Source organism: Phyllobates terribilis, unplaced genomic scaffold, assembly GCF_046119375.1.
Source record: "Phyllobates terribilis strain yellow unplaced genomic scaffold, ASM4611937v1 Scaffold_182__1_contigs__length_3807330, whole genome shotgun sequence".
NCBI classification, from domain to species: Eukaryota; Metazoa; Chordata; class Amphibia; order Anura; family Dendrobatidae; genus Phyllobates; species Phyllobates terribilis.
This window is the reverse complement of record NW_027362942.1, coordinates 1,883,353-1,909,395: the sequence shown is the minus strand read 5'-3', so window position 1 is coordinate 1,909,395 and position 26,043 is coordinate 1,883,353. Positions and strand designations below refer to the sequence as shown.

General features: G+C 41.4%; 1 protein-coding gene across 8 annotated transcripts in view; it reads left to right on the top strand.

The window, feature by feature from the left end:
- Positions 1–26,043, top strand: part of LOC141212712 (uncharacterized) — a 159,338-nt gene that overhangs the window by 27,058 nt on the left and 106,237 nt on the right. For 2 of the 8 annotated variants that reach the window (XM_073665017.1, XM_073665013.1), the window contains exons 2-3: positions 3,849–4,032; positions 22,972–23,069. The exons of 1 other annotated variant lie outside the window; for it this stretch is intronic. In XM_073665017.1, the coding sequence (XP_073521118.1) occupies positions 4,017–4,032; positions 22,972–23,069 (114 nt within the window). In that variant the 5' untranslated portion in view covers positions 3,849–4,016. Of the gene's footprint in view, positions 1–3,848; positions 4,038–13,180; positions 13,221–22,971; positions 23,070–26,043 lie in introns of those variants that run through there. 5 more of the 8 variants (XM_073665015.1, XM_073665014.1, XM_073665019.1 and 2 more) reach the window with 5 other exon arrangements.

Here is a 26,043-nt window from a genome sequence, read left to right as displayed (position 1 = left end):
AAACTCAAGTAGCGAGCACTTGCGCTCAAGACTAATGACAACTTATTCAATATGATGACCTAATGTAAACAAATTCTGTGTCTTACCTCTGGGTTCAAAATGTTCACTATACACCTTTAATAAAATCCTTGAGGGGTATAGTTTCCAAAATGGGGTCACTTGTGGGGGAGCTCCACTGTTTAGGCACATCAGGGGCTCTCCAAACGCGACATGGTGTCCGCTAACAAATTGAATGGAATATCGGCTCAATTTGTTAGCTTACACCATGTTGCGTTTGGAGAGTCCCTGTGTGCCCAAACATTGGAGCTCCCCCACCAGTGACCCCATTTTGGAAACTAGACCCCCCAAGGCACCTATCTAGATGCATAATGAGCACTTGGAACCCCTAGGTGCTTCACAAATTGATTCGTAAAAATGAAAAAGTGAAAAAAAACAACACTTTTTCATTTTTACGAATCAATTTGTGAAGCACCTGGGGGTTCCAAGTGCTCACTATGCATGTAGTTAGGTGCCTTGGGGGGTCTAGTTTCCAAAAAGGGGTCACTTGTGGGGGAGCTCCAATGTTTAGGCACATCAGGGGCTCTCCAAACGCAACATGGCGTCCGCTAATTATTCAAGCAAATCAAAAAGTCAAATGGCGCTCCTTCCCTTCCGATCCCTGCCGTGCGCCCAAACAGTGTTTTTTCCCCCACATATAGGGTATATGCGTGCCCAGGGGAAGTTGCACAACAAATTTTGGGGTCCATTTTTTCTTGTTACCCCTGTGAAAATAAAAAAAATTGGGTCTAAAGTAACATTTTTGTGAAAAAAGTTAAATGTTCATTTTTTTCTTCCACATTCCAAAAATTCCTGTGAAGCACCTGAAGGGTTAATAAAGTTCTTGAATGTGGTTTTGAGCACCTTGAGGGGTGCAGTTTTTAGAATGGTGTCTCTTTTGGGTATTTTCTGTCATAAAGACCCCTCAAAGTGACTTCAAATGTGATGTGGTCCCTAAAAAAAATGGTTTTGTAAATTTTGTTGGAAAAATGAGAAATCGCTGGTCAACTTTTAACCCTTTTAGCTCCCTAACAAAAAAAAATTTTGGTTCCAAAATTGTGCTGATGTAAAGTAGACATGTGGGAAATGTTATTTATTAACTCTTTTGTGTGACATATCTCTCTGATTTAAGGGCATAAAAATTCAAAGTTTGAAAATTGCAAAATTTTCTAAATTTTCGCCAAATTTCCATTTTTTTCACAAATAAACGCAAGTGATATCGAAGAAATTTTACCACTATCATGAAGTACAATATGTCACGAAAAAACAATCTCAGAATCAGGGGAATCCGTTGAAGCGTTCCAGAGTAATTACCTCATAAAGTGACAGTGGTCAGAATTGTAAAAATTGGCCTGGTCATTAACGTGCAAGCCACCCTCGGGGGTTAAGGGGTTAAAGATCTTGGGGATGGGATTGTGAGTAAAGTGTCAGTTTTTGCTGATGATACCAAATTATGTAAGATATTAAAATCTGATCTTGACATTACTATATTGCAAAACGATCTGGATAAGATGTCTGAATGGGCAAACACTTTTTGCAGATGAGGTTTAATGTAGATAAATGTAGAGTAATGCTCCTAGGATGGAGTAATCCTATTGCTGCATATACATTAAATGGGTGTTTACTCTGGACTACAGAACAGGAGAAGGACTTGGGTATTCTGGTTACAACAGGCTGCGCTGCAGTACTCAATGTCAAGCAGCAGCAGCAAAAGCAAATAAGATTTTAGGATGTATAAAAAGAGAAATCAAATCCCGCGATCCCAACATATTATTACCCCTTTATAAATCACTGGCGAGGCTTCATCTGGAATATGGAATCCAGTTTTGGGCTCCACATTTTAAAAAGGATATTCAGAAGTTAATCAGTTCAAAAGTGGGCAACTAGAATATTGCTAGGGATGGCAGGCTTCTCATATGATGAGAGGTTGAGGTTGAAAAAGTTGGGCCTGTTTAGTTTAGAAAAACGACGCCTCAGAGGGGATCTCATTTACATGTAATACTGTATATGTGTGGTCAGTAGAAAGGACTAGCACATGACTTATTCCTTCAAAAGACCATACTAAGACCAGGAGGCACTCATTGTGGGTGGAAGAAAGGCGATTCCAGAACCTAAACTGGAAAGGGTTCTTTACAGTCAGAGCAGTGGGACTGTGGAATGCCGACCACAAGAGGTAGTAATGGCCGACACTATAACAGCTTTCAAAAAAGGCTGGATGATTTCATTGATACAGGTAACATTGTGGGTTACAGTAAAATTAGACAAAATGTTGCACCTATAGTAGTATATTTGATCCAAGGTTCTTGTACTGATCGCCTTTTCTCGGGGTCAAGAAAGAATGTTTCCCCGTGATGCAAATTGGCTGAATGTGTCCTTGTGGTTTTTGCCTTTTTCTGATTTAGGTATAGGGATTTTACGAATACCATTATTAGAATCATAAGAGTAATATAAAAATGATTAAAAAATTATAAACTGGTTCATTTGTAATTGTAATAATGCAATAATAAAATTGGTTAATAATAATACATTTGTGAGGCCTAGTCCCAGTAAGTTAGTAAGTTAATGTAGGGAGTACAATTGGGTGAGAAAGGTTGAACTTGATGGACCCAGGTCTTTATTCAACCTATGTTACTACTATGTTACTATGAGAGATTTCTTTCCTTTTTGTAATTTTCATAAACAGCCCATTTGGTGCCAGGCGTCGCTGGGGGGGACCCATCTGGGGCTGCGGGGGCCAGAGTCACTGGGAGGGACCCATCTGGGGCTGTGGGGGCCAGGCTTCGCTGGGGGGGCCCATCTGAGGCTGGGGGGGGCCCATCTGGGGCTGCGGGGGGCCAGGCGTTGCTGGGGGGGACCCATCTGGGGCTGCGGGGGCCAGGCGTTGCTAGGGGGGACCCATCTGGGGCTGCGGGGGGGCAGGCGTCGCTGGGGGGGACCCATCTGGGGCTGCGGGGGCCAGGCGTCGCTGGGGGGGACCCATCTGGGGCTCACGTGCCAGCAGAGACTCGGTGATCATGGGCGCCAGGTCCTATAGAAGTATTGGTAGTTCCAATGTTCTGCTTGCTGTTTAGCGCTTACTGAGTGCTACATAGCTGGCCAAAGAGAAGGCAGAAATGGTTACAGAGGTTCTATTTTCTCCCTAGAGTCTGGACCTACTCTTTCTCGATTGAAGGAGATTTTAAACCCACACTTCAAACTTACAATGGCGTAGGGTTATAGGGAACCTGTCAATAAGATCAACTCTTTTAAGCCGTCCATATGGCCATGTAGGTCAAGCTGAAAAAAATTATGTTTTATTAACAAATATGTGGATTTATCTGGATTATGTAAATGAGCTGTTAAGATCTATTTCTTAACAGCTCATTTACATATTAACAAAAATGTGGATTTATCTTATCCTTTCATTTTTAATAATCTCTGGAGGCAGATTCTCAGAAAGATTTATGTCCGGCCCATAGATCTTAACAGCTCATTTGCATATAAGGAAAACATGGATTTCTCTGGAATAAAACATCGGATCGCAAAAATCAAGGCCTCATTTTAGGAGGGTTGATCCTACTGACAGATTCCCTTTAAAGCCAAGGACCAAGTGCTGTAAATCTATATATACTGTATCTGTGTACATGTAAATATATACAATACTTGCACGTGCTCCAGAAGCTTTTGCTATGGGACCCATACAGAGCAATATAGAAGCAAACCCAAAGCTTTTTGATCCAGTGTACTATGCATTTACAATAATTTTGAAAACTAATTATTACACAATTTCACTCCAACCTGGCGAAAAATTGCCTATTTTTTTTTTTTTATAGAAGAAGATGATCTCTCTGGAATTAGAATGACCCTGCCATCTCCTCAAGACAAGGTTTCCTGTTCACTTTCTGCAGTTTCTTGAGGCACCTGGTTGTGTATCCACTGCTGCCGCTACAATGCCACAATCAATTTTGCCATGGAGGAACCACCTTGCCTGTCGTCTGTGAATGGCTTCTCGTTCCAGTAAGGTATTACAACCCACCCATTTAATTGCAGTTTGGTCTTGTACTTGCCTTGGCATTGTCTTCCTAATCCTTTTACTGAATTGGTCCTGATCTTTTTCCAGAGATACCATCAAGTTGTTCCTCCAGCTGTCTCTTCCTCCACATAAGCTGTGTGCCCACGATGCGTTTTTAATGCGTTTTTGCAGCTGCGGAAACGCATTAAAAGCGCTTGGTAGAAGGGCAGCAATGTCCCCCAATGATAATCCGCATGTGCTGTGCACATGCTGCGGAAATTTCCGCTGCGGATTATCATTGCGGGAAAAAAATCAGCACTACCAATTATTTTGCAGAAATGCTGCGTTTATCGCCGCCATTGACTTGCATTAGAACGCGCCAATTCCACAAGACTGCATCTGTACTTGCGTAATTGGTGCGTTCTAATGTGCGGATGGTACCCAGGTTTGGAGGAGAGGAGACTCTCCTCCGGTCCCAGGTAACATTAAAAAATCTGTAAAAAAAGAATAAAATAAAAAATAAATGTATATTTACCTTCCGACGGCCCGCGCAGCGCTCCTGCTTGCTTCCCGGCACTTTGCAGTGAATTGAAGGACCTGCGCTGACGTCAGAGTCATGTGACGGGTCACGCGACGCTGACGTCGGCAGGTCTTTCAATCCATCGCTGCCGGCAGGGGAGAACGGAGTGAGCGGGACACCGGGGGCCATCGGAGGGTAAGTATACATTTATTTTTACCACTCTCTCGGGTCACACTATATAAATCCATGCTGTTTGCATGGATTTATATAGTGTGACCTAGTTGTCACAAGCACTTTCCAAGTGATGCTAATTGCTTGGAAAGCGCTTGTCAATCCGCATGCGGAAATGGCAGTGAATAACACTCCATTTCCGCATGTCCCTGGCAGGAAAACGCATGTACAATCTGCATGTACAATCTGCATGTACAATCTGCATGTACAATCCGCATGCGTTTTCTCTGCCAGGGAGATGCAGAAACGCTCATGAAAAAATCCGAAGCATTTCCGCATCGTGGGCACATAGCCATAAAGTACTTTTGCCAATGTGATCTCTAAACAGAATGAAGACATGCTTCTGGATACTTTCTTCTATGCATGAACCTGCAATTACCAGGGATATGTCCACATGTATTCATTGTATTTTCGTCACCAGCACTATGCGTACATATAGAACACAGATATAATAGCCTCATATTTTGTAACTATTACAATTGCTGTTATATACTTTACATGCCGATGTTGACGTCATATTCTGCACAATTATATACTCCTGTCATACTGTACATTAAGATGTGCCATAGAGAACCCAAAAGGAAGGGACGCTACACAAGCCCATATAACGAAAGCGTAACAAGCGTTATTGAGATACACAATGTAGACATAAATGATAAAAGCAATAAAATCAATGAGGGAGAATAGAACAACAGAGATCCCCTCAGCCCAAGACCTGCATAAATAATAATGCTATGCGGAGTTTATATAACATATACACAATTCAAGTTATTATAGCGACAATGATAGAATGCAAAAATAGCAACAGAAATTAAATGGTATGTAACAAGATCAAAATTGAGCTAAGTTTAGCCACAGTGAGTGAGGGTAGGTATACAGTGGGTACGGAAAGTATTCAGACCCCTTTAAATTTTTCATTCTTTGTTTCATTGCAGCCATTTGGTAAATTCTAAAAAGTTCATTTTTTTTTCTCATTAAAGTCCACTCTGCACCCCATCTTGACTGAAAAAAAACAGAAATCTAGACATTTTTGAAAATGTATTAAAAAAGAAAAACTGAAATGTGCTCTTAGAAACCTTGAGTAATGAAGAAATTATTTTGTAACCTTGGCCACATCTGTGCCTTGCCACAATTCTGTCTCTGAGCTCCTTGAGCAGTTCCTTTGAGCTCATGATTCTCATTTGGTCTGTCATGCACTGTGAGCTGTGAGATCTTATATAGATAGGTGTATGCCTTTCCAAATCAAGTCCTATCAGTTTAAGCTGGACTCCAATGAAGGCGTAGAAACTTCTCAAGGAGGATCACAAAGAAATGGACAGCATGTGACTTAAATATGAGTGTTTGAGCAAAGGGTCTGAATACTTATGACCATGTGATATTTCAGTTTTTCTTTTTTAATAAATTTGCAAAAATTTCTACATTTCTGTTTTTTTTCAGTCAAGATGGGGTTCAGAGTGGACTTTAATGAGAAAAAATGAACTTTTTAGAATTTACCAAATGGCTGCAATGAAACAAAGTGAAAAATTTAAAGAGGTCTGAATACTTTCTGTACCCACTGTATGTGATAATAATCACCTGTAGTGGCCAAATCAAGTAACTGATAACCCATAGTAAGACATAGCAAACAGATTCCTGTAAAAAGGTCTGGGGGAGGGGGCCGGAATCCCATTGCACATTTTGCGATTGCTTCTTCCTGGGGGTGTGGATGTGGAGTAATGCAGGGCCCTTATATACACTACTTACATAAATTTAGGGATATTTGGCTTTTGGGTGAAATTTCAGGATCATCCTAAATTGCACTCTAACCTTTTCAGGTGAACTTAATGTGATCTTCTCTAAACTTTTGAATGCATATGTCCCACTGTTCAATGTTTTAGTACTTTTTGCACAAACTTGCTGTTTTCTAAAAAGGAGCCTAATGGCAAAATTCACAACAGGTGTTTGTTTAATCCATGAATCGGCCTATAAATTTTGGGGTTCAATAAGAATTGATACTTAAACAGTCCTCCACATCATGCTGTTCACATTTTGACATGTGACCAAGACGACATCTAACAATTTATGAACAGTGCCTTCAAGCATGATGTTCTCTGACTGAAATGGCCACTGAGCTTAGAGTGTAATCAGCAGGTTGCAACAGAGATACAGAGAGTATTAAAATTGCCACCTAAAGATCCTAGACCAAGGGGATTAGGTAAGCTAAGTGAGCACTCATAAGAATATCATAAAAAAACAGTATTTTTATTACATAATCAAATCACAAAAAAATAGCACACAATTATATATAAAAACAGGTGCCTCCTTTGTGAGGGTAGGGTAGGGTAATGAAAGACCAATGCATACAATAATGTAATCTTGCGCATACCTGAAGCTTATATAGTACTAGACCAGGGATCTCAAACTCGGCTGGGTATAAGGGCCACACACGGGAAAAAATTCAATTTGGGGTGCCGCTTTCTTTGCATGACAAAGTGACATTTTTAGTGATTCCATATTTTTTTTTCTCTATACACCTTTTGAACTGGTCCCCTTCTTGTAGTATTGCACCATCCTGGTCCCCATATCATGGATATTTCCCCTGTGCCATTCTTCACATACACATAAGAGGGGGAAAAAATACATTCTTGGTGCCCTTTCTGCACCATAGACCTCTTAACGATCGCGGGACGGTCCAGGAGCTGAGGACATCAGCGCTTTAGTTCAGTATATTGCCGCTCACAGACCGGTTCTCAGCACACAGCAATACCAATGCCAGCCGCCGGCCTATCAGAGGGCAGCAGCTGACATCTGCGCATGACAGTGACGTCATACGCTGCTGCTCTGGGAGGCAGATGTCAGCTAGTGGTTGCATTGGAATTGCTGTGTGCACAGAGCCGGTCTGTGAGCGGCAATGTACTGAACTAAAGCGCTGATGTCCACTGCTCCTGGACCGGGCCACGGTTGTTAAAGGGTTCATGGTGCCTGTGGGCCACATGAAGCACCCGGAGGGGCCCAGTGTTTGAGACCCCTGTACTAGACCAAATAAATCCCATTGAAGTGCAAATGCATGTAAACAAAACCACTCCTATTCTTCTGTTATTGCTGATGAAGTTAAAGTGTTAATGTTAGGGAGAGCAGGCAAAAAAACAATATAGCAATACAGGGCAGAGATCACTTATGGTAAAAAGCCTCATGATTGTACTGTATTATATTAAAGTGCAAATTCATGTAAACAGTAACATCACTATCTTCCCATTAGATCCCATGGCTAATTAAAGTGTCAGTGCTTGGGAAGGTGGAGAACTTTATAACTATGCAATCAATAGTTTACCTTAGGTAGAAAACCTCTGGTGCGAGCTGTAGCAGGGCCTGTCACGTACCCCTCTGTCCCGACGCGTGTTTCTTAAAACTTCCTCAGGTGGCGTCCCTTGTCATCAGCAATAGCAGAAGCATAGGAGTAGGATTTTTAGGTGGCAATTTTGATTCATAGTATTTATAGTGATACTATGTTAAATCTATGGGCCAATTATTGTTGAAGAGATACAAAGAGACTGGAGTCACAGAAAGGCAGAGAAGTGGATGACCTTTGGCCATATCCTACACTGATAACCGCTTCATTGTGAACAATGCCTTTCAGAACCTGATGTGATGACTGCCACACAACTCCAGGCACATTTAAAGGAGGTGAGAGGCACCCAAGTGTCACGTCAGACCATTCAAAACCATTTACATCAGAGTAGTCTGTGTGCTAGATGACCTATAAGGGTACCTGACCACACCACCAGTCACAGGCATTGCATGAGCCAGGGAGCATCTATGCTGGAAGACGTACCAATGGGCCTCAGGGCTGTTCACTGAAGAAAGACTATTCACGCTGAGCAGAAATGATGGCCGCAAACGATGTTGGAGACGTCAAGGAGAGCGCTATTTATTAGAAACTGTTGTCACCAGATGAGCCTTTGGTGGTGGTGGTGTTACAGTGTAGGCAGATGTGTCTAGTCAATATAGAACAGCCCTACACTTTGAATGGTACAGTAACAAGCCCCTATTACTTGAATACCATCATTAATCCTGTCATTGTGCCTCTGCATGAACAACACAGACCTAATTTCATCTTCATGGATGACCATGCTCCAGCTCATCGTGGTTGCATCACTAGAGAATGACTGCTGGAGACTGAGGTACCTCAAATGGAGTGGCTGCACTTTCTCCAGACCCGAATCCCATAGAAAACCTATGGGATCAGCTGAGTCATCTTGTAGAGGCTCGTAACTCTACTCCAGAACCTCAATCACTTGAGGGCGGGCCATTCAAGAAGAGTGCAAAAAGAAAAGGGAAAGGGCGCATGTGTAGACTCACAGGGCTATTTATATAAATTAAAAAGTGACAGTGCACTCACCTGTGATGGTTGTGTACTTCTACACAACCAAGATTAAGCGTGTGCATCTATTCAAGAAGAGTGGGATGCCATAACTCAGCAGGCAATAACTCGACTCGTGAACAGAATGAGACGTCATTGTCAAGCTGTGATTCATGCTATAGCCCACATGACACATTGAGACAGACATTTTTTTGTTGGGGTATTCCCACCGCTGTTGTTGGCTTTTGTTTCAATAAATTGTTCGAGATAAGATAATCACCATTGCATGCTTCTACTTAAATGCCTTACTTTCATGATAAAATATCACTGTAGAGCGAACTTATGTTTTCCATAAATTTCACCCAAAAGCCGAATATTACTAACATTTTGTTAATAGTGTATATACAGTCACGGCTGAAAGTATTGGCACCCTGAAAATTGTTCAAGAAAGTAAAGTATTTCTCCCAGAAAATTATTCCAATACCGTATATACTCGAGTATTAGCTGAGGCACCCAATTTTATTACCAAAAACTGGGAAAACTTATTGACTCAAGTATAAGCCTAGAGTGGGAAATGCAGCAGCTACTGGTAAATTTCCCCATCCTGCTATACATGGACCCCTGTCGCTGCACACGTAAAAAAATAAACACTTCTACTCACCTTCCTTCCCTATGCTCCAGTGCTGCGTCCTGTTCTGCCAGCAGCTGATCTCAGCATCTGAGCAGCGCATAACATCACTTCAATGCGCCCTCACACGCCGGGGTGAGCTTCCGTGATATTAACTCCTCTCCGTGACGGGACTATGGGATGGAGAGGAGTGAATATTCATTTTCTTTAATAGCGCACAGTGTCAGCAGCGGCCGCAGCTCCTGCTGCTGCTCAGCTATCCTGCCTGCCCGCTACTAAAGAGAATATTCACTCTTCTCCACGCCTATGGGTGTGGGGAGCAGTGAATATTCATACTCTCTAATAGCAAGCACAGAAGATCGCTGAGCCGCAGCAGGAAGCCGGCGGCTGCGGCTACAGTGTGTGCTTTTAAAGAAAATTAATATTCACTCCTCCATGCCACAACACCCCCCACAACCGTCAACAGCCGGGATGTAAGTATATACTCGAGTATAAGCCGAGGGAGGCTTTTTCAGCACAAAAAATGTGCTGAAAAAGTCGGCTTATACACGAATATATACGGTACACATATTTTGTTTCATTTGTGTGTATTGGAACAACACAAAACATAAAGAAAGGAAAATTGGACATAATAAGGACAACATCTGCAAGGAGTGTGCATGTTCTACCCGTGTTTGCGTGGTTTTCCTCCCACACTCCAAAGACATAGTAACAGGAGACTTAGATTGTGATCCCCAATGGGGACAGCGCCCATAATGTCTGTAAAGCGCTGTGGAATTAATGCCACTATATAAGTGAGTAAAATAAATAAATAATTTCACACACATTCCCAAAAATGGGCTGGACAAAATGGTTGGCAGTGGCACCCTTAACTTAATATTTCGTTATGCACCCTTTGGAATAACTGTAATCAACTCTTCCTATAACCATCAATAAGGTTCTTGCACGTCTCTACTGGAATTTTTGCAAACTGCTCCAGGTCTCTCACATTTGAAGGGTGCTTTCTCCCAACACCAATTTCAAGATCTCTCCACAGGTGTTTAATGGGATTACAATCTGGATTCATTGCTGGCCACTTCAGTGCTCTCCAGCTCTTTGTTTCCATCCATTTCTGGGGGCTTCTTGAAGTATGTCTGGGGGTCATTGTCCTGCTGGAAGACCCATGACCTAGGACGCAAATCCAGCTTTCTGACACTGGGCACTGTCATGCTCCCGGATTCAATCCAATGAGCTTGTGTTCTGTGGTCGGCTTCTCTTTTTACCGAGCAACAGGAGACACACCTTTTCATCTGGGTGTTTGGGTTCGGCTATTCTGGCTGCAGTCTGTCTAGTTTAACACAGATATTTTAATTTGCCTGCCTATCACCTTTTGGGTGCAGCTTTATATTCTGTCCTCCAGCTGGCGTTTCCTGCCTGTTCTGACTTTCTATTGATGTTTGGAGCCAGTCTGTAAGATTCCAGCTAGGAATTTTCACTTTGTTTCTTTGCACCTATCTTCCTTTTATCTTTAGAAAGTGGGCAGTCTATTTGCTAACAGTACTTGCTTTAGTCTTTGTTTGGTATTTCATTATTTATTTTACTGACTGGAATATTTCCTTTGTTCAGCACACTTCTTCTCTTATAGGTGATGCACACTCTGCTCTGCCCTCCAGTTCTTTAAGAGGGACGTGAAACAACTCGATGGCCGTTTAGGCAAGTTAGACCCTAGTTGCATTCTCTTAGTCTATATTTAGGGCTATCTTTGCACCCGCAGGCACCACTAGGGACTGCGGAGTCTGTATATCTATTCTGTACAGGAACTAGCAGGGTTAGTTTCTGTTGTTTTTTTTTTTTTTATTTTTTTTTTAATTTTTTTAGTGTATGACCTATTTTGCCGAGCGAGTTGCTACACAGGCATTATATTGCAACCCAAAATCTTTTGGTACATTTTCAGATTTCACAATGCCTTGCACACAGTCAAGGCACCCAGAGGCAGCAAAACATCTTTGAACCTCCAACATGTTTGACTGTAGGTACTGTGTGTTTTCTTTTGAACGCCTCATTCCGTTTTTGGTAAACAGAATGATGCACTTTACCAAAAGCCTCTATCTTGGTCTCATCTGTCCATAAGAGGCTTCCCAGAAGGATTTTGGCAAACTGCAGTCAAGCTTTTTTATGTCTGTCAGCAATGGGGTCCTCCTGGGTCTCCTGCCATACGTTTCATTTCATTCAAATGTCAACAGATAGTTCACGCAGACACTGATAGACCCTGAGGCTGTGTGCCCACGATGTGTTTTTTAAGCGTTAAAACGCACGGTAGAAGGCCTGCCATGTTCCCCAATGATAATCCGCATGTGCTGTGCACATGCTTCGGAAATTTCCCCTGCGGATTATCATTGCGGAAAAAAAATGCAGCACTACCAATTATTTTGCGGAAGTGCTGCGTTTTCGCCACCATTAACTTGCATTGGAATGCATGGATTACACATCACTGCATCTGTAGATGCTCATTCCACGCGTTCCAATGTGCGGATGGTACCCGGGTGTGGAGGACAGGAGACTCTCCTCCGGACCCGGGTACCATAGAACCTGTAAAAAAAAAAAAAAAAAAAAAAAAGAATAAAATAAAAAATAAATATGATACTTGCCTTCTGACGGCCCCCGGTGCGCTTGTCCTCCCTTGCCGGCAAATCGCGATGGACTGAAGGACCTGCGCTGATGTCATAGTCATGTGACGGCAGGTCACTCAGTGCAGTGTACCGCGATCTGCCGGCAGTCAGCACTGAGCGAAGCTAGACTGCGGGGGCCATCAGAAGGTAAGTATAGATTTATTTTTTATTTTTTGACATTCTTTAAGGTAACAGTATATAAATCCATGCCGTTTGCATGGATTTATATAGTGTGACCAAGTTGACAAGCACTTTCCAAGTGATGCTAAAATTGCTTGGAAAGCATTTGACAACCCGCATGCGGAAATGCATGTGAAGAACGCTTCACATCCGCATGTCCCTGCCAGGGAGATGCAGAAACGCTCAGGAAAAATTTGGAGCATTTCTGCATCGTGGGCACATAGCCTGAGCCTGCAGGACAGCTTGAATTCTTTTTTTTTTTTTTTGGAACTTGATTGGGGTGGCCTCCTTCAATTTTTCTCCGCCGTCCACGTTCAGGAAGATTAGCTACAGTGCCTGGGCTGCTCTTTGATTATGTTGCATACCATGGACAAAGAAAAATATAGATATTTGGAGATGGACCTAAGAACCAAAGTTGTTGAAGAGTATCAACAATCTCAAGGTTAAAAGTCCTCAGACAGTTCTCTTCTCCTCATTCTGTTCTCAGTGGTTAGTGTGACACACACACACACACACACACACACACACACACACACACACACACACACACACACGCACACACACTGAAATGATTGAGTCAACTTCTCCCCTTTTTATCTTATTTCAGGTGTGATTTTCATGTTACCGACACCTGTTTGTTGCCACAGGTGAGTTGAACGAGCATCTCCTTAAAACAAAGTTTACTCACAATTTTGGAAAGATGCCAACATTTTTGAGCGGCCCATTTTGGGGGTTTTGTGTGAAATGATGTCCAATTTGCCTTTTTTCCCCCCTCTGTTTTTTTATGTTGTTCCAATACACAAGGGAAATAAACATTTGAATAACAAAACATGTGCAATTGCAATAGTTTTCTGGGAGAACTTGAAGGGGAAAACATTTTCGGCCATGACTGTAGAAGCTATAATTAGCCGGCTGGTAGTGGCGTTTGTGTCAGCAGAGCAGTGTTGCGGAAGTGGTGGCTACAGCATCCGATGTCACGAGTCAGCACCCACCTCTAATGCGCTAGAAAGGTGGGCAGAGAGAGTGTGATGCCATGGGGACACGTTGACACAACTGGATGCACATCGCCGGGGCGAACGCATGCCGCTCAGAGGGGTTGTGGCAAGACCGGAGACGGTCACAACATAGCAAGGAAGTTAAAGTGCTTGTATATGCAGAGTGCAGAAAGGAAATGAGGCATTGCCAATGATGTGATTATAAGAATACCGATGAACCACAATAATATAGTGCATTGTGCAGTACAAATAAAGATAAAAAAAAATTAAAATATATTTATATATATACACACACACACACACACACACACACACACACACACACACACACACACACATATATGATTGTATATAAAGATGGTGTATATAAATATACTGAGGAACAACAGAAATAAAGTGCATAGTACAATATTGAAAAGTATGTAAATGTGCAAGTGTGAGACTGTATGTTAAAAAAAAAAAAAAAAAAAAAGTGTACCTTGCCAATAGTGGGAAAGAAAAGTGGAGATTTGTGTGAATAGTGACCAGTAACCAGTTGGGAATGAGTGAAAAGTAAAAGTAAGTAAAAGATGCATGAATTAGTAATATAATATAAATGGATGTGTTCAGAATGGCTTAGTGTGGTGTATGGCCAATTGAGAAGCAAACAAGAATGTGACCGAACAGAACAATAAGTGTGTAAGTGTCCTGGCAAACATGTAACAATGTGAGGGAGAAAATAACCCTTTTAATCAACAAAGTTGTAAATTGAACACAAGCAGCTAATTCATATAGATTTGATGCTGCTAAAAACAAAAAATGACATAAAATTAAGAAATGAATGCACTGTCATAAGTATATGTACTAAGAACACTTCCAAATAATAATATAACATGTCCAGAGACAATAGGTCCCTGCACATGAAGGTACTGACTCTAAAATAATTCAAATATTAACTTAATTAATGTTTCAAAATAGAATAGGATTAAAAAAAAATCAAGCATACAGGTATCTCAGTTTGTAGCAAACAGCTATATCAGGTCTGAAATAATATACAAATGTAGTGACTTTTGGAGACAAGTACAATGTTATATAGAAATCACAGATTCATAAAGTGCATAGTGCTTAGTTAATTTCTATTTCAAAGTTTCTAAATGTCAAAATTAATAATGATAATATATTGTGGGAAAGATTTAAGTGTTTTCAGAAGGGGTTTCTGGTAACCATTCTACTACAGTGGAATACTGGGGAAAAGTATAATGTGCAGGTGCTTTTTGATTATCAAAATCTCCAGTACCATTAAAGTACGTTGCTCATATAAAATACATATGAGAGACATGAAAAGGTCAAATCAGAATGTTTTATAATGTGACTTACAATTGTAGTGGTGAAGACCTGTGTGTGTCTGGGCTACCACCCCGATTATGCAGTTTCGCTTTAGCTTTTTCAAAAGAGGCGTTGTGCAATTCCACAATTGTTTTTTTGATTTTTATTTACCATGTTCACTAAATGATAAAACTTACCTGGCAATAGATTTCCCCAGATGAGTATGAGTACGCTGATACCAAACATTAATAGGTCTTCCAGGCGATCTTGCGCACAGAGACTCTGCGACCACGATCGCCTCCGGGTGTCAGCTAATTTTGATAGCTGACACCTGGCTCTCAGTGGCAGAAACCCGCCCACACCGCTCCCAGCATTTTAACTCCCTAAATGCTGTGATCGCACCGACAGCTTACATCGGGGTTTCCGTGTAAATCTTTGAAATGTGATTCAGATGGAACCCCCAACAGAAGATTCCCTATAATGAGGCAGATGGAGGCACTGTGGATGTGTCTGGCCTATCATCCGACGGTGTCAGTCTTTTTATGTGTGCATAAAAGTGCCACCGAACATCGCTGAACATAGGCCAAATGGGGCCCAGAGTAACTCTGCTGCCTCATACTGAATGGATCCCTCAGAGATTTAAATGGAAACCCCCATATCAGTGCTTAGCTTAGAGGACAGGATAAATGGTAACATTTTACAGAACATTTTAGATCACAATAAAAGCAAGTCCCCACTCTGGTCCATTATTTGTTAATGGAAATATAAGGGGCCTCCACGTTACTAATAGCACAAAGTCTCAGGAAAAGCAAAATTGCCCTTGCCCCCCAAAAGAAATTCTGCAAATTTTGTGCTCCCAAATCCAAATGCCCCCCCCCCCTCCCTTCTGAGCCCCACAGTGTGCCTAAACCGCAGTTAGTGTCCACATGTTTGGCATTTCTGTAGCGATGGGAGTCTACCTAATTTACAGATAACCAAGCAATGTGAACTGAGGTCTAAGATGGTAGACATGCAAGAAATAGGAGCATGTTCACACTAGCAAAAAGAAGCAAAACCTACAAAAGACAAAAATATATCTCATACCCTACCATCATTATATATAAATGTAAAGCAAAGTTGCATAATAAATATAGGGTACTTAGTGAACTATTTTTGATCAAAAAAAGTATACAAGCCGTCCCACCAGCGGCAAGGTGACCCTAAATTGGGACGGTACCTATACTGCCTATATTAAAAACCTTACTGTATATCAAAGTTGAAGTAATGCATATAAAAGGGTAGACAAATAGGACCGGGTCCCAACTCCAGACCACCCAGGCCCGTGGTAAGCTACATATATACTAATCAGCTCAACAAAAGGGATGCCACACCCTTAAATTGCACAGAATGCAAACAAGACAAAAAACCAAGCAATGTGAACTGAGGTCTAAGATGGTAGACATGCAAGAAATAGGAGCATGTTCACACTAGCAAAAAGAAGCAAAACCTACAAAAGACAAAAATATATCTCATACCCTACCATCATTATATATAAATGTAAAGCAAAGTTGCATAATAAATATAGGGTACTTAGTGAACTATTTTTGATCAAAAAAAGTATACAAGCCGTCCCACCAGCGGCAAGGTGACCCTAAATTGGGACGGTACCTATACTGCCTATATTAAAAACCTTACTGTATATCAAAGTTGAAGTAATGCATATAAAAGGGTAGACAAATAGGACCGGGTCCCAACTCCAGACCACCCAGGCCCGTGGTAAGCTACATATATACTAATCAGCTCAACAAAAGGGATGCCACACCCTTAAATTGCACAGAATGCAAACAAGACAAAAAACCAAGCAATGTGAACTGAGGTCTAAGATGGTAGACATGCAAGAAATAGGAGCATGTTCACACTAGCAAAAAGAAGCAAAACCTACAAAAGACAAAAATATATCTCATACCCTACCATCATTATATATAAATGTAAAGCAAAGTTGCATAATAAATATAGGGTACTTAGTGAACTATTTTTGATCAAAAAAAGTATACAAGCCGTCCCACCAGCAGCAAGGTGACCCTAAATTGGGACGGTACCTATACTGCCTATATTAAAAACCTTACTGTATATCAAAGTTGAAGTAACTAATTTACAGATGCATAACATACTGGGCACTAGAACAGCAGTTTGCAATTTTCACTCAGCAACATCCACTACTGCTTGTTTCTGGAAAACACCCGTCCAGTCAAAATCCTCACCACAGCTGTAGATGAATTCCCAAAGGGGTATAATTTCCAAAATGGGGTCACTTGAGGGGGGGATTCTGCTCTTCTAGTACTTAGGGTCTCTGTATATGGAGTCTGCATACTATTCTAGAAAAATCTGTGTTTCAGGAGGCAAATAGCATTCCGTCCCTCCCGAGTCTCACCACATGGCTAAGCAGTACTGTACAGCTACATATGTGGTATTTCTACATTCAGCAGAAATTGTGTAACAAAATTTGGTGCCATTTTTACCCATTTCCCAGTTTGAAAAGGCTTAAACAAAACTCTGGTGATTAAAATGTAATAATTATTTCTCTAGTCACCCTCCACGACAGCACCTTAGGAGGATACTCCCCATACCCGAACAGGGACAGGAAACACATGAAGAGGTTAAATAGCCCCCCCCCCACTTACTGTTCTTCAGTGTTTTTTCCTGTCCCTACAGCGCATGAGGAGGTCCTCCTGCGGTGCTCTGTGGCCGGCGACAGACATTGCCTTTGTTTCTCCCACCTGTTATGCCAGGTAGCTGAGGTCGATCGTGGCAGCCTCCCCCTTCTATAGTGCTGCTCCTGTCTCCCAATGACTCAGGACCCTTCTTTCTTTCCTGCGCCTCTAGGCAAAGCAGGGTGGCATAAGCCGGGGGCCTCTCGCAGCTCCCCGGCGTTCTCCCTCCCCCTCCTCCGTGTTCTGGACCGGCGGCAGTATCCAGAAGTGACGACGAACGTGAGACGCGATCTCATGACGTCACTTCCGGTTGTGTTTTGCAGTGGAATGCACCGCTAGATGCAAGATTTTTATAAGTATTTTTGCGCCAGCTGGGCCCTTATGCGCTTACCAAGGCTCAGTAACCAGTGGCGCTATCCCTAAATCGATGCACCAGTAGAAAATATTACCGCTTTTAAAAAAGGGGGAACTTATGCAACACCTGAGGACACCATCCAGAGGGTGTTTCTGATACCTGGAGAGGGAGGTGCATCCAATCAGGATGCAGCGCTGGGATCTCGCTTCCCTTAAAGGAGCCAGATGGAAGACACCACAAGGTAGGACCTTGCCATAATGTAGGGTGATCGTGGTTTGTGCTCTGCTACTGTTGAACCAGGCGCTATCCCAGACCCAGTAAGTACCTGTCTTTGGCATCTCTATTTTTGGAGCAAGGTTTCCTGTTTGAATCCTCATTTATTAGCCTTCTCTCCTTTTATTTTAGGGAGACAAGGAACCTGCTCCAAAAACAAAAGACAAAAGGGTCCCGTAAATGTGCCATTTGTCTTAAAAAGCGGTCTTCCTCATACAAAAATGGTTTTGTAAATTTTGTTGGAAAAATAAGAAATTGCTTGTCAACTTTTAACCCGTATAACTTTCTAACCAAAAAAATAAAAAATTTGGTTCCAAAATTGTGCTGATGTAAAGTAGACAGGTGGGAAATGTTATTTATTAACTATTCTATGTGACAAATGTCTCCTAGTTAAAAGCATGAAAATTCAAAGTTTGAAAAATGAAAAATTTTCACAAGTTTGCTGTTTTTTCACAAATAAACGCAAGTCATATCGAAGAAATTTTACCACTATCATGAAGTACAATATGTCACAAAAAACAGTCTCCGAATCAGGGGAATCCGTTGAAGCGTTCCAGAGTAATTACCTCATAAAGTGCCAGTGGTCAGAATTGTAAAAATTGGCCCGGTCATTAACGTGCAAACCACCTTTGGGGGTAAAGGTGTTAACCCCTTCCCTACATTTGTACACATATGTAGGAAGTACTTTCTGACCCACAAGTTGTATATACACACGTCAAGGCGATCAACCACACACAGGAAGCTGTGCGTGGGTGATCGCCTCTGGGTGTTTAGTTGATATGACAGTTGACAACTAGCACCACTCTCGGCAGTTTAACCCACTAAATGCTGCGATTGGTATCGATCGCAGCATTTAGAAGGTAGGCAGAGGGCTCCCTCTGCTCTCCGATCGGCGCCCCAGCGACATCATCACAAGGGGCCGATCGTTGCCATGATTACCCAATGTAGTCATGACAACATCTGGGTCACCAGAGCTAGCAAACTTGTTACACCATGCTCAGAGCATGGTGTTGTCGTGGTAGCCCTTTCCAGAAGAGCTAATATGGATTGAAATATAAATTCTCTAAATCTGTCTGCCGTTTTTGGTTCAAATTAAATAAATACGATTCATTGGAGAAAGAAAATCACTTACCACACTGCTCTGCTAATCTGCATCCATAGGGGCACACTCCTTCCTTTCCCTGCTGTGCTTGCAATAGGTGTTGGAGTCAGGCTGACACCTGTGCTGGAGAGGTGTTAATGTCAGTGGCACCTCTCCTGCACAGATGTCTGTTTGACTCCAGCACCTATCCAGCACAGCAGGGGAATGAGGGAATGTGCAGCTATGGATGTGGATTAGTATAGCAGTGCATTGCTGTGCTAGGGTAGGAGGGGGAGGAGTCTTACTTATCTGTCAGTGCTGGCCCTGCAGCGTGGCCCTCCGGGGGATTCCCCGACAGGCCAGTCTGAGCCTGCAGCCCCATATGGGGTATTTCTACATTCAGTAGAAATTGTGGGACACATTTTTTTTACCATTTATACCCATTTCCAAGTGTGAAAATTGTAAAATATGGGACTAAAACAAAAAAGATGGTACCTACGGCAGAAGATGTAATGAGGCAGATGGAGACACAGTGCATGCTGTCTGACCTGTGATACGGAAGTGTCTATCTTTTTAGGCGTGCATAAAAATACAGTCAACCACAATTTTGTGTACCTCTGAAAAAAAAAAAGGACAACGCTGAACAGAGGCTAGACGGAATCCAGAGTATGCTCAAAAAAAGGAATAGTTGTTCCAGCGTCTGGTAAAACAATTCTTTTATTTTTCGTCCATTAAAAACTTGCAAAAAATTACAAAGGTTGCATAGACAGGGTAGGGGCGCAAGACGCGTTTTGAACGCTCCCTTGCGTTCTTTATCATTGCATAGCTACACAATGAAAAAATGTGCCAATGAAAACAGTTGGAACAGATCACATGACATAATTACCACATTAAGCAACAGGTGCATGAAAACAGTCAATAGTGATACATGGTTTCTCTCTTCAGATTAAGGGTATGTGCACACGATGCAGAAATGCTCAGGATTTTTTCCTGAGCGTTTCTGCATCTCTCTGGCAGGAAAAAACGCATGCGGATTGTACATGCGGATTGTACATGCGGTTTCCTGCCAGGGACATGCGGAAATGAAGCGTTCTTCACTTTCATTTCCGCATGCGGGTTGACAAGCGCTTCCCAAGCGATTTTAGCATCACTTGGAAAGTGCTTGTCAACTTTACACTATATAAATCCATGCAACCAGCATGGATTTATATAGTGTGAATGTCAAAAAATAAAAAATAAATATATACTTTACCCTCTGATGGCCCCCGGTGTCCTGCTTCGCTCGGTCCCGGCTGCCGGCAGTGAAGACTTTAGGACCTTCCGACGTCAGCGTCACGTGACCCGTCACATGACTCTGACGTCAGCGAAGGTCCTTCTTCATTCAACCCCGAAGTGCCGGGAACCAAGCAGGAGCGCTGCGCGGGCCGTCAGAAGGTGAGAATATATATATTTTTTATTTTATTCTTTTTTTTTTAATGGTACCTGGGTCTGGATGAGAGTCCTCTCCTCCACACCCGGGTACCATCCGCACATTAGACCGCATGAAAAGCGCATCAACATATACAGTGATGCGGATTCAATGCTGTCTAATGCAAGTCAATGGCGGCAAAAGAGCAGCGTTTCCGCAAAATTAATTGACATGCCGCGGATTTTTGACCGCAGCGTTTATGCTGCGGAAAAATCCGCATCATGGGCACAGCACATGCGGATTTCAATTGGGAAACATTGCTGCCCTTCTACCATGCGTTTTTAATGCGTTTCCGCGGCATTTACGCAACTGCAAAAATGCCGCGGAAACGCATGAAAAACGCATCGTGTGAACTCAGCCTAAAACCCTTTGGGCTTCTTGAATCCAGATTAAATATCCAATACGCTTCTTTTGTCAATAATTTTCGCTTGACCAAAGAAGCGTATTGGATATTTAATCTGGATTCAAGAAGCCCAAAAGGTTTTAATTTTTATTTCATAAATCAATAGTAAATGTGAAAATAACCAACTATATAATAACTTATCAGATAAATCTACTTCTCTCTCTGTGAGAATTGATCAGTCCAAAAATAGTTAAAGTGGTACCCAATTTTTTATGATAATAAATAGCATAGAGATAAAATATAACCTTTATTAGAAAATTAATTAAAAAGGCCCAAAGTGAAAATGTACATCCATAAATACAAGACGTACCATAAAGTACTAAACAAGAATGCAAACAGGAAAAATTTGCCTATAATACGGACAATCCTGTGTACAAAATGGTCAAAACATAACCTGTGAAAGACCACTTCCCAGGTAAAGTGGTGGATTCTTTAGTCGTGCTATCAATGATAGAGTCCACCAAATGACTATATCCTCTCTAGCATAGTTCCCATCAGTCAGTAAACCAAATCAATGTACATTATATTGAATTGGTATACACCTAATAATATATGACTATGAGGGAAAATGTAGACTAGCTTAGTACATAAAGAAATCAGCCAAGCTTATAGAAAAAATCCTTTTTTTTCCAGTATTAGACAAAGCATATAACCACATGTAAACTATATCACTCTGTGGTGTAGCAGAAATATACAATCTAAGAGGAAACTTCAAAACTTATCTGATCTACCATTAGTGATGGGTATGAAGTCTTATATAGGCGGGCTCCCTATATAAGATTTTAATTAATTTTCTAATAAAAGAGAATTGATCAGTCATTTATAAAAATTCTCAATTCTAAGGTAAAATCTGTATTCAGTGATGACAGGCTTTCCCCTTACTGAGATAGAATCTTATCAGTAGCAGCTCTCATCTACAGTATGTAGACAGGAGGGGGCTCCTAGCTCCTCCATCCTTCTATAGCAAGCAGTCCTCAGGTCCTCACTCTTTCCACCCACCCTACTGATGTCGGATGCTGCACCCACCACTTCCGTCACACTTCTCTGTTGACATGAGCACCACTATATTACTCCACATCCACACCCCCAGGAAGAAGCAATCGGGAAACATGCAATGGGATTCCGGCCCCCTCCCCCAGACCTTTTTACAGGAATCTGTTTGCTATGTCTTAGTATGGGTTATCAGTTACTTTCTTTGGTCACTACAGGTGATTAGTATCATGTATACAACACTCTTACTGTGGCTAAATTGAGCTCAGTTTTAATCTTGTTGCATACTATTTCATTTCTTTTGCTATTCTTGCATTCTATCATTGTCAATATACTAATTTGAATTGTGTATATGTTATATATACTCCGCCTAGCATTATTATTCATGCAGGTCTTGGGCTGAGGGGATCTCTGTTGTTCTATTCTCTGTGATACATGATAAAAGCCATAAAATGAATGTCTACATTGTGTATCTCAATAAAGCTTGTTATGTTTTCTTTATATGGTCTTGTGTATCTTCCCTTCCTTTTGGGTTCTCTTGAGTTTTGTAATTGTCCTCACACACATATTTTTTTGGCCATATATAGGTTTTCACAATTAAGCTATATACTAGACGCTGGAAATACTAATATATAAGGGTTTTACAAAATGGTGATATACAATGTTGAATTGTCACCATAGTGAGATATGAAATATGAACACATAAATGTACATGTGCTGTATAGTAAGCTGCCATTTAACCGCCCCAACCCCAAATTGTTCATTATAAATCCCTGTTTGTTTTCTGATTTCAAATCTCACTCCTCCATTTTCCTTGCAATCTCCTAATGTTATATAGCTGTGCCTGAACCTCTGAAGATGGATAACAGCAGGAAACCCTTGACTGAGAAAATATTAAATGTCACTTCAGAGATCATCTACCTGCTAACTGGAGAGGTGAGGCATTCCAGGAATTATGGTGCATGACACTTCTGTTAAAGGGGTTGTCCGGGTAAAATTACAATTTTTCCAGTGGTATGGTATATTAAAAAATAGTAAGTAAAGCTATACTCGTCTACTGGCACATACCTGGATCCAGCACAGACCACTCTGTGGAGTCTGTCACTGTAGTTATGCATGTCGCCATTCATTTTGTCATACAATGTACTGAACTACAGCAAAAAAAAAAAAAATTCAAGTGGGATAAAATGGTGAAATACATAAATTCAATTCTGATGTTTTGGAGAGAGTTTTGTTTTAATGGTGTTCATTGTGAGGTAAAAATGACCTGGAAACATGATTGTCCATGTTAGTCCGATAACAGCGATACAAATCATGTATTGGTTTTAGTTTTGTTTTTTCTGTTTAAGTGATAACAAAAAAGTCAGAATGCTGTAAATAGATTTTTTTGCTTTGTGCCACCATTTTTATTTGTTTGTTGATGCAGCTGAGTGAGGGCTTGTTTTCTGAGCAGTGAGCTGAAAATACCAATTTTATGTACATATGATGCTTTGATTGCTTTTTATTGCATTATTTAAGGGAGGTGGGGTGACCAAAAAAATTCAAATCTGGCATTCTGATTGTTTTTCTCGTTTCAGTGTTTAGTAATCAGGTGAATTAATTCCTTATTTTAATAGATCAGACTTGTACGAACGCGGCAATACCAAATATGTTTTTTTTTTTCCTTTCTTTATTATTTTTAACAGGGAAAGAGGGGAGGGATTTCACATATATATAATTTTTTTTTATTTCTTTTTTTTTTTGTTTTACTTTTTTTCTTTTTTACATTATTTTTTAGTCCACTTAGGGGATTTGAATCTTTGATATATAGTATATTTTGAGAATCAGTCTCCTATGGAGCCTGGCCTACAGCTGAGCGTCACAGGAAGACCAAGATGACGGTGACGGGGGTCTTCAGCAGACTCCCAGCTATCATAGTAATCCATCAGCTCTCTGTCATCGCATCACAGGGGGCTCATGGAAGCTGATGTACATGGGCACCAATGCGTGTTCCTTTTAAACTCCATTGTCAAAAATTGACAGCAGCATTTAAATGGTTAACAACTACAGCCAGAACTCACTACCTGTCTATTTGTTAGAGACACATAATGGCTATTTAATCTAGTCAGTATCTGCTGCGTGTATAGGGAGCTTTCTGCAAATGGACATGTTATTGATGTGAAGGAGTTTTTAGAGCTAATACAAGTATCATTACAGTGGGTATTATAATGCTCCTAATACATTTTAGGGGTAAATCCTGATGACAGGTTCCCTTTAACTGCTTCCGGGATAATACAGTGTTCTTTTCAGGCTTCTAGATGAATAACATTTAGAGTCTGAGCCCGCCATAACAGGAACCACTTCTACAATGGTGGCTTTCCATTCTGACATAAAGGGGGGTGCTAAGTGCTGCTGTAATAGTGCAGTGAATCATTAGAAATAACAAATCTGTTTGTGGATGTCTGTAATGTGATACTATTGGTGAGCAGGCATCTGTCACAGTGTCATATGCTGTCATGAAAAGCAGTACCATAGCGCACACCAACGTGGCGTGGACTATTCTGACATGTCCTTGAACATATAGCCTGTAGAAACAAGTTCGGAAGTTCACTCCTTTCATTGCTCATCTGAGACATTAGGGCAGAGTTATCAATCCAAATGGGCCAGAATTCTGCAGCAATGTGTTCTTTATCTTTCTTTCATGGCATTTTTATTTTATGTTTTAGACACTTTCTGCTCTTTGCTTTTTCTCAGACATAGTCTAAAGGCGCAAATCTAAGCAGCAGAATTTTTTTGTGCAAATTTCTGGCGTGGAGTAGACCAATTTATAGGTGGAATGAACTTAAATTACACAGTCTACTGATTCACCAAATTTATCATACGACATGAACATTATAATATATCTGGTGCATTTTAGGATAGTCTAGTCTTAGTTTACAATGTGTAAAAGTTCAGGCCCCCATGCACATTAAATTAGTGTCAGCCGAACTCCCCATTATCAACGAAGCCAACAATTTAATGTGTATGGGGGCACGGATCAAGAAGATGACGATCGCACATGTCCGATTTCAGACTGCTAATCAAACTGTTCTCCCGGAGATAAGCCACCGGCCAACATGTCAGTCAGCGGCTTTCTCATAGAGAACATGGGAGTGATGTCTGAGATTGCTGTGGACCAAAGCATCGTTCCACAACAGCCATCCAATGCATGTGTATTTATCTAGAAGGTCTGAAACCGGACACAAAGAAAGAAGACCAGCTCCCAGCCTGAATGTAGAGGAGAACACTCATTTGTGGCAGACGAAGCCGAGGCAATAAATAGTTTCTTTTCAGTTTGCTCTAGCTGTTCTGGCTGTTACTAATGGTGACTTTGTGGCAGCTTCCCTTTCTCCTACGTGCCAAATGTAAATATGACGAAAAGAACATCACTTGCAGGGGCTAATCTAGAAAAGGCTGGGCTCCAATCTAAAAAAAACATATTAACCAATAAATTAAAAAAAAAAAAAATGTTTTATGTGATGTGTACACTATGTAAATAAGCATGGTATATTGCAGTACAGCTGTTACAAACATATCTGCGGATCTGGCAGATTATGCATGTGTTGTCAATTGGAATAGGTGACTAAGCTACTGCCATACATCTGACAGCGGCTCATCGACCTTAGAATAAAGAATCAAGTATCAGGCATGTAGAAATCTGGAAGCGTGTCATTCCGGCCGCCTGTCATGTCAGTGCGGCGCTGATGGGTTGTCATGACAGCCGGGGGTCTGCAGAAGACCCCCATGGCTGTCATTATGATACTCCTGTGAATGCCAGCTCATGGCCAGCGTTCATAGGAGGTCGTGATTTCTGCTATACATAGCAATGCTGAATCCCTGCTATGTATAGCACAGCCGATTGGAAGATGGCAACTTCAAGTCTCATAAGGGA